The sequence below is a fragment of the Cotesia glomerata genome, linkage group LG2 (genome assembly GCF_020080835.1).
Source record: "Cotesia glomerata isolate CgM1 linkage group LG2, MPM_Cglom_v2.3, whole genome shotgun sequence".
Lineage (NCBI taxonomy): Eukaryota > Metazoa > Arthropoda > Insecta > Hymenoptera > Braconidae > Cotesia > Cotesia glomerata.
Window position 1 is genome coordinate 5,489,031 of NC_058159.1, and position 9,822 is coordinate 5,498,852.

General features: G+C 32.8%; 1 protein-coding gene across 1 annotated transcript; it reads right to left on the bottom strand.

The window, feature by feature from the left end:
- Positions 1 to 4,839: 4,839 nt before the first annotated feature.
- On the bottom strand, positions 4,840 to 7,381 carry LOC123259497 (leucine-rich repeat-containing protein 24-like). Its single transcript, XM_044720047.1, has one exon. It carries the CDS (start codon positions 6,933 to 6,935, stop codon positions 5,043 to 5,045), a length of 1,893 nt encoding a protein of 630 aa, XP_044575982.1. The 5' UTR covers positions 6,936 to 7,381; the 3' UTR covers positions 4,840 to 5,042.
- Between the last annotated feature and the right edge of the window lie 2,441 nt (positions 7,382 to 9,822).

Below are 9,822 nucleotides of genomic sequence, written 5' to 3' on the forward strand. Positions count from 1 at the left end.
TTGTTCTAAGCGCAATTTTTTTTTTTATTTTTTGTTAAAAATTTAACAGATGCTTACGTTTTAAACTTTTTTATTAAATTGAAGATTGAAGAAAATTTTTTCTAATTTATAAATATTACTTTTTAGCGAAGAAGTTGAGGCCATGCAGTCTCTACTTTAGGAGTAAATTTATGTGTAACAGGAAATAAATTTCAAGTAGAGTAGAATGAGTCACTGTTTTGCTTTCCAAAGTTTATGCATACTATCAAAATTTCATGTATAGTTTTGTAGGGCACTGAGTTTTTAACTTTAAACAAATATTTATTAAGGTGTTAATTTTTAATTTATTGATTTGTTTGTAAGACTTTTGTAGGCCATTTAATTTTCTACAAAATTCTTTTAGTGTAAAAATTTTTCAACCAAAAATAAAATAATAAATTCAAAGTCTTCGTTTTATAAAAATTATTTTTTTTTGTAGCGATAATAATACTAAAAATAAAACGATATTATGTCCGATGAAAACGTATTCAATAAAAAGCTTGTGGCAGTGGTATAACTTTAGTATCTTTTACGCATGCGCAAACGAGTCGAATTATAACAATAAAATTTATTTCTGTGTTTCCGAATGAATTAAAACTGAATGTCAATTTTAAAAAATTAAATTACTTTTTTTTTTTGTTTTATACAGAGATCAAAATAATATTTTATGACAACAAAACTGTATATTTCTGTCGCACTGAACTGTATATAGTAAATAATGATATGTAGTATATTAAATAACGTACAAAGTTCATTTGATATACAATTTGCATCGGTAAGTGGTATTAACAGTATCAATTTATTTTAAACACGCACTGATACTGAATCCGTGTTTATTATAGAAATTGATCCGGGATTTTTTTCAAACTTTTTACGATAATTTTGCATAAAAATATACACAGTAAAAAATTTGGCGTCATTGCGTCAAAAAACATTGTTAAATACACAGAAAAAAAGGTTCACTTGAGCTAAGAAAATATTTTTCTTCCTAATTATTTTCTTGAGCGGAAAAAAAATTTTTTTTGACAAGAAATTTCACTTATTCCAACAAAATTAATTCTCTTGCTTTGAGAAATACGTATCTTGATCCAAGAAAATTTATTTAAGTCAAGACAATCTTGTTGTTAAAAAAATTTAGTTCTTGATAGAAGTAAATTTTCTTGTCTTGAGAAAATTTATCTCTTGCTCCAAAAAATTAAATATCTCGATAGAAGTAAATTTTCATTAATTTTTTTATTGATTAACATGTCAAATGGGAAGATCAAATAATATTTCATCATTTTTTTTCATTCAATATGTATAATTGTACGCTAGAATAATATAAAATGGGTATCAAATATTCAAAAGAAAAATTTTCTCAAGGTGAGAAAATTTTTTTCTCAGCTGAAGTAGGTGGCGCTGCTTCCCTAAAGTATCTAAAAATCTTGATCAAATATAAAAATTTATTGTATCAAGTATTCAGGATAATTTGAATTAAGAAAAAATGACTTCTATCAAAAATATAATTTTAAGAAAAATTTTTACTTCGGCCAACACAACTTCGGTCTTCCTTCAGGCACTCGAAAATTTTCTTGAGCCAAGAATTTTGTTCTCCAGTCAAGAAATTTTTCTTTCTGTGTAACACTTTTATGAATAAATTTAATATTTATTCTGTTAAATCAACACAAAAAAGTGTTAAATATTTAACATAAAAATTTTTAAGACAAAATTATTTACTGTGTATGTCAAAAAATTTTTCTCACATGACTAAAATTTTTACGGAGTTAAATAAAAAAATTTCCTATATTAATTATTGTTTGAATAAAATTAAAAGTTTGAATTTTTTTTACCTAAAAATAAATGACCAAAAAAATTTTTTTTGATTTTTGGGGCTTCCCTAATCTCCATATAGACTCACACGCTCACTCAGATGTATTTATATATATATATATATATATATATATATATTTACATATAAGTGGTTATCGTGACAGGGCGACGTAACTTATTCCACGTTGGCCTATTCTCACCACCCTGAGACGGTAAAATATCTCAAGTTAGTGAGACATAAAATATATGTGATAAGTGAGAAATTTAAGTTCCAAGGGTTACATCTCTGTCTCTTACTCCAGCTATTTTTCGGTCTTGCCATTCTATCCCAGACGATAAAATAAAAAATCTCGAGCGTTCTATCTTGTTCCAGCGGTACTGAGCAAAATTAATATATATTTCTCCCGAAGCTTTTCCGTTCCACCCCTCGGCTCCTCACCCGATCCTCCGGCGACCCTTGCGATTCTAGCGGCATGATAGACAGATTGACAAAACCGTAACCGTTATACCTTATACGTACACCCGAACGTCACTAAGCACCGAATCGATCAACCCGCGCTTCAACCATATTCCAAACTGACACTTTTTATTCCTCTTTTCACCTTCTTAATGTCTTAATTTTTCATTCTTACCACTATTACACCTTTTTCTCGGCTCGCTCTCTTAAACTTCTTACTTATTTCTTTCAAACAAGATATGTTATAAGGTGATAAATTTTTCCATCGTAATAACAAATGTCTCACGTTAACCCTTTATGTCATGTTGCTGTATTTGTGACTGACAATCTATCATTTAAAGCTTTTTACATAAAACTTTTTCGCATTATTTATTCATTGACTATTCATAAGTTCAATTAAATTCACTCAACATTTTTATCTTTTAATTTATTATATAAATAGTCAGTGAGTTGAAACTTTATTCAATACTATTGTCAATTAAAATTGTACTTGGTATTATTTATTAAAAATATCCATATTAAATATATATCCTTAAGCAAAAAATTTATTGAACAATTATTTCAAGTGATTTTAATTACTCTAAGTTTTTTTTTTTTATTTATTTTATAAAATATTTTATATTTATAATATTTTTAAATTAATTGGATGAGCGGTTTTAATTCTGACAAATTATTTTTCTCTACATTTTATAATTATTTTATATAAGTATTAATTTCGAAATTTTATTAAATAACTCTGAATTAATCTTATATTATTAATAAACAATTAGACTTTCTTTTTAAAATTCTTTACAGTCATTAATTTTTATTACATTATTCCGTTTAACATCGATACGTTTCCACGTAGTCTAGAAATACAGCAAACATGTTCTACTGACATTAAATTTTTCATTTCCAACATTAATAATATATTGGGTCTAAAATGGGTCACTTGATATTTAAAATTCAAGTTAATTAAATTTCATTTTTTGATTTTTTTCAACACTCCAAAATTTGACAAAAAAAAATTAAAAAATTCATGTGCTGTATACAAATTTTTTTTATTTTAATTAATACAATTACAATTTTTTATCCTCCAATTAATATTTAATCACAGAAATTTAGAAAATTTTTTTTTATTTTTCAATAATTCTAAAAAATAACACAGAATTAATAGAAAAAATTTCTTTATAAATATTCAATTATTTTTTTGGAAATTAAAAAAATAATTTGATTTTTTTTACGATTATTCCTTAAAAATTAATCGTTTAAATTTAAACCTAAAATACAGGTAAAAAAATATCATTTCCGTGTCCCATTTTGCCCTCCTAACAATAAAAAAATTTTGACCTAATCTGATGCTAAAAATAACAGACAGACAACTTAAGGATTTACCTAATAATAGAGACATGCACATAAAATTATTGAAAAATTCTAAACATTTAACTTGTCAACTTTAAGTTTTATGATATAAATGTAATTTCCAATATTGAATATAAAATTTAAACCAAAAATTGTCGAACGTCTGCTATTTTTAGAATCATGACATAAAGGATTGTGACACCTCCCCTCACAAGACTCAGCAGCCCAAAGATCTAACTTTCTCAAAAAATATCCGAACCTTTAAATGAATCTAAAATTAGGTCACGTCACTTAATTTACCGAAAGTCCTTGATAAGTAACCTAATTTAAATACTTATGAACTGGAAACTCGTTAATTTACAATGAACGTCCCTACTAAATTTTAAAAATACCATTATATAAGACAATATAAATTCGTAAATTTTGATACGTCTTTTATTAATTATTGCAATATAAATTATACGTTTCTCCAATGATACGTTTAACAAATTACAGAAAATTATTCGGCAGTTTAATCAGCATACCTGATAAACATCAGTGTTCAATGTGCACTTTGTCCATTAAGTACGATATGTTTGATTATAAAATTTATTGATACGATAGTTTAATATTTTTGTTAAACTCAATTCTAAATTAACATTAAATGATATACAATGTAAAAAACCACTATAGATTTTATCTGAGCATTACAATAAACTAATAATTAATAATTAAAAAAAAAAAAAACTAAAATCCACTCACTCAATTATCATTGCTATTTATAATAATCTTTGTAAGTACGCGATCAAATTTACCATTCATTCCCGCTATCCTAATTATTGAATTGACTAAAAAAATTCACGTATATATATAACCTTCTTTTTAATATTTATATTCATATATATATCTTCTTTATATTTATATTTATATTTATATATATATTTATACTCAACCATTTAATTATTATTTCGAATTTCCATCGAATAATTCCATCATTGCTATCTATACATTTTTTCAAATAGATGTACAGTCTTTGACAGATAATTTATGATTTTTTTCTTGTACTCACAAATAAAAAAAAATTTTTTATTACTTATTTTTTTTACCTTTAATTAATTAATCTTTTTCTTTTTTTTAAGTTCACATTTAGTTTTTCCAACAAATTTTTTTTTCTTAATCTATTGGACACTTAAAAATTTATTATTATTATTAATTTTTTATAATAATTATTCCTACTATTATTATTATTATCATTATTTAAATTAGTGTAATTATAAATAATAATAAATTTCTAAATATTCACTACCACGACCAAAATCACGAGCACAATAAAAAAAAAAATTTAGTCATTGAGACAACTAGCCCCACAATCATCCTGATGCCTCCTCATGAGCTCAAGATACCTGTGCCGTGGATCGCAGTAATGAAGTAGCGGTACCTAGACATCAGTGCCAGTGCCCTCCTGGTATCCCTCGTCCGGAGAGCTCCTGGTGGATCCTAGCACCCGTTTCAGTGCGGAAACAGGTGGCAAAACAGGAACGCCTTTCTGCCATACCCTCAATTGCTTAGCGCCAGGTGGAAATTGTTGATGGTGTAACTGCTGTTGATGCTCGACAGACATTATGGACACGCTCGACTGTACTTCCTTGGCATATGTCGAGTTTCCGGCGACTCCAGGCACAGTGTCCTCACCAGTGTCCCACAAACTCGAGTACAAAAGTCTCGTATTGTCCATCAGCCCAGTGGAATAATTCCCGAGCTCTTCAATAGACGTTCTGGTGTCCCTAATCAGATCAGGGTTCTCAATAGGAACCAGGGAGGCCGTCGAGGAGAAGCAAGCGCCGTGGATCACCGGGTGCTCGTCGACAATGTACTCCCTGGAGGAGTCCAATGGTACTCTCTGAACATAGCTCAAGCTCAAAGAGCCCGGCTTCGTCGAGTCGTTGAAAGTGGTCTCATTTTCTTGCTCAACTTTCCTGCTGAGCGTTCCACTGACCGCGTTGTCGTTGCTGCCCTCCGAGGGCAGAACCTCCATAGGCGCGGCGTTGCTCTTCACCTCTTTAACAGGCATCCGCCTGAGCCTGATGAACAGCACCATGATGATCAGAAGTATCAGCAAAATAAGGACAACCAGAGCCGCGGAAATCCCCGCGATCTGCCCGCTGCCCAGCGTCGACATTCCGGCGGTCCTCGAGGAAACGTGGAGCGTGAAATTAGCCTCGACACTTCCGGCTCTGTTTTCCGCGACACAATAAAAATCACTGGAGTCTGTCTCCTGGGCGTTAGTCAGAATCAAAGTGCTGCGCTTGCTGTACTGGCCCTCCTCGTAAATATAAACCTTCTGGTAGCTGCTGAACGAGCTGTGGTTACTCAGGAGCTTTCCGCTCCAGTACCACTTTATTTTAGCCGGCGGAACTGCGGATACGCGGCAGACAATGCTCGCGTTCTCCCCAATTGTGGCCTCCGCGTACCTGGCGGTGAACATCATCACCGGGCGGCAGGCAAAGTCGTCGATGGTCAGCTCGACAAACGGCCTGTTTACAAGCTGCTCCGGGCCGTGACAAACCGGAGAGATCAGAGTTGGAAGATTGTGCTTGACCAGCCACTGCTTCATCTCTCTGAGGTGGCAATTGCAGACCCAGGGGTTGTCGTGGAGCTCGATGCTCGTGAGTTTGTTCAAAGGGTCGAAGGTCCCCGGGTTGAGGGTGGCCAGCCGGTTCCCGTTGAGCTTCAGCGACTCCAGGGACTCGAGGCCTCTTAGCCCGTTGGACTCGATCTCGGAGATTTGAGCGTTAGAGAGGTCGAGTTTTATCAGGCTGGAGGTTGTCCCGAACACGTTAGACTGGATTCTGACCAGGGGGTTCCCTGCCAAGGACAGGTCTCTGAGGAAGGGCGCCTTGGTCAAGCTCTCGCTGGGGATCGAGGTCAGTCTGTTGTTGCTCAGGTCGAGCTCTATCAAATTCGTGAGTCCGTTCAGCGCCTCCTTGTCTATCCGCTCCATTCTGCAATTACGCAGGTAAACTCTCTGCAGGTTCGTCAGTTGGACTCGGACGAAGATATTGCTGGCCAGCAGCCTTATGTCGTTGTCGCTCGCGTCCAGCACCTGGGTCTCCGGGTCTATCTCCTCCGGGATGCTCGTAAGCGTCCGCTTCACACACTCGACGGTCCTTTTGCCACCCTTCCACTTGCACGTACACTCGTCCGCACACTTGTCACCGATAACACAGCAAACTCGCCCTAAGATTATAAGGAGCAGCAAAACTACTCCGACCGATGGGAGTGGACCGTACTCCCGTCTCGGATTTCCACATCCCCAAAATCTGACTTCCATTTTTTAAGTTTTGCCTCTATCACCGTCCTTGCAATTTTATGGGGAAACTCATTTGATCAACTGCTGATATTAATCCTCACGGACATTTTTTTTTTTTTTCACTATTTAAGCGTCACTTTTTTGGATGATAGTCCTCAGTGTCATTTCACATTAATAAGAATAAATAAAAATACACTGTAAAATTGATATGATATTTTAGGGAAATTATTTACAGGAGTTTTCACTGTTTAGCGAACAGGGTGGAGATAATCCTGCCCTTGTTTCATATATCACTTATTTTTCCGCACAAACTCGGACCGATTGCGAAAAATACCGCGTTCATATTAGCGAATAAACTCACGGAGATTTTTTTTATTAATAAAAATAAATTTTTATATTTAAATAAACACTTAAATTTTAATGTAATAAAATAAAAATAAGAGACGGCAGGATTAAACGTTAACGCCTCGGTGGTACGTGAAAACTGCGGGAGACCGTGTAAAGCGCCACTGGTTTCCACCGCCACCGTCGCCGCGCACAACTACCCCCGCCCCAATATTTTTTATCTATTTTTTTGTGTTTTTCGCGCGCGCGCAAAAAATTGCCGGTTGTTTAAATTTAAGAATAAGAACAATGCGAATTTTTATTCTCAGCGAGCTCACGGGGTATTTTGGTCCAGAGTTTGGAGAAAAGTTTTTATTTAAAAACTCGAGACGCTGAATGGCAGAAACTAACCGTTTATATTTGTAACTATAAATATATGTATAGAATTTTTCCCCCACTGGGGTTATGAGATACGATGAGCGTCGTCCCCTAAACTCTGGCAACCCTCGAGTCGAGAAACTACTACCACTATTGTGCGCTCACTCTTACCCATTTTGTGTAATGGGAAAACCAACTGGCTGCCGGTCGTGGGTCGTTCGCCGTTGGCACAGCTGCGCGGGTTATGCGCGCGCAATTCATCCCCTTCTTGAATTACCCCTGAAGATACTACATGTGTAGTGAGGGGCGAATGTGTGGGGTGTGTAGGTGTGGAGGGTGAATGCAAGTAATGCTGGATGTGAATTTAGATAGATGTAGGTACACGGAATGGTGTGTTTCTTAAAAATCTACAAATGGTTACCGCGGATCGCTAGAATGCCAAATTTAAATGCGCTCTTTGTTTTTCTTTTTAGGGGCGGAGGGAGAAAAGGCTGGAAAGAAGTAGATGTCGATGCGACGGTGTGTGCCACGGTAAAAACGGGTTGTTGACCTCATGTAAATCGCTCAGACAAATGGATAGAGATAATTTAGTGTGTCCCCCAGGAAATAGTGTCTTCCGGTAACGAGCTATTGTCAATTGGGAATTAAATCGCGGTTTGATTCATCGAGCGCCATTTTGTATTATTTTAAGGAGGCGTTGTAGCTGGATTATTATAATTTTGCATATTGTTAGGTTCAATATACAGAAAAAGAAATAATTTTATCAAAAAAAAAAATTATTTTTAAGAGTTTAATCATCTTTAATTGAGCTTAGAAAATTATTGAAGAAATATTCTAGATATTTTAATTTTTTAAATTTAAGAATTCTTCTTTTTACTTTTTTTAGTCTGAATAAAATTTTACTATAAATTTTTTTCCAGGTAAAAAGTGTAAAAATTATTACAAAAACACGTGGAAAAATTTTTCAGACAAGCGATACAATTTTAAAGTTTTCCTGCGTTCCGTTTGATGAAAAAAAAAACTTCTATTTAATATTCGAATAAAAATGCTATTAATATGTGTTTATTTAAAGAAAAGTTTCTTTTAACCTTAAGAACGCCAATTTCACGTACAGTTTCAGCAACTGCCGCCATCTCTTGTAACTTTTTAAAAATACAATCAGTATCTAAAACCGATAACGTAGTCCTACTTTACTGGTATAGATAACTTAAAATATTATGCTAAATTTTCAAATTAAAAAATTAATTCTAATAATAATAATAACTAGCAACCTTGCAGTCACTATGTGACTGCCGTGACTTTTGAACTATAAATAAATAAATAAATAAAATTTTGGTTTATTAAACAATGACTTTTGTTAAATTGCACTGTACTTTCTTAAATATAGACGTTTTTAAAAATATAAGCTCATCCCGATATCACACTCATCAAGAGCTTTCATTTGACTACCCACATGCATTTTTAATATATTTTTCATATATACATATATAATATATATAAATATATAAATATATAAAATATATGAAAAATTGATGTGGGTACTCAAATGAAAGATCTCGATGAGTGTAACATCGGGATGAGCTTATATCTTTAAAAATATCAATAATTAAGAAACTATATTGTATTTTGTCAACTTATGATATTTTTAAAGATATAAGCTCATCTTGATGTTACACTCATCAAGAACTTTCATTTGAGTACCCACATGCATTTTGATATATTTTTCATATATACATATATGTAATATATATAAATATATGATAAAATTGATGTGGGTACTCAAATAAAAGGTATCGATGAGTGTAACATCAGGATGAGCTTATATCTTTAAAAATGTCAATAATTCACAAGATACGAGGTCATTTCTTAAATAAGTATCTAGAGATAGAGTATTTTCGAATGCAGCCTAAATACTTATCATAATAAATTGACTATTGGTGAGAATGATATGAAACCTTGAAAAGGCGCAAATTCAAATTAAGACCTTTGCAATGACACTAAATTTCATTAAAAAAACCGATATTATCATATGACTATCCTAGACACAAAATTTCTCTTATTCTCTCAATAATATCGATAACAATAATAATAATACTATTTATTACCAGAAAATTACAGACATTTGAAATACATACAGTCAAAAATGTACAGCAAAAATATCTATCCTGTGGAGATGAATTCCATCAGTACTTTTATTATTATTAAA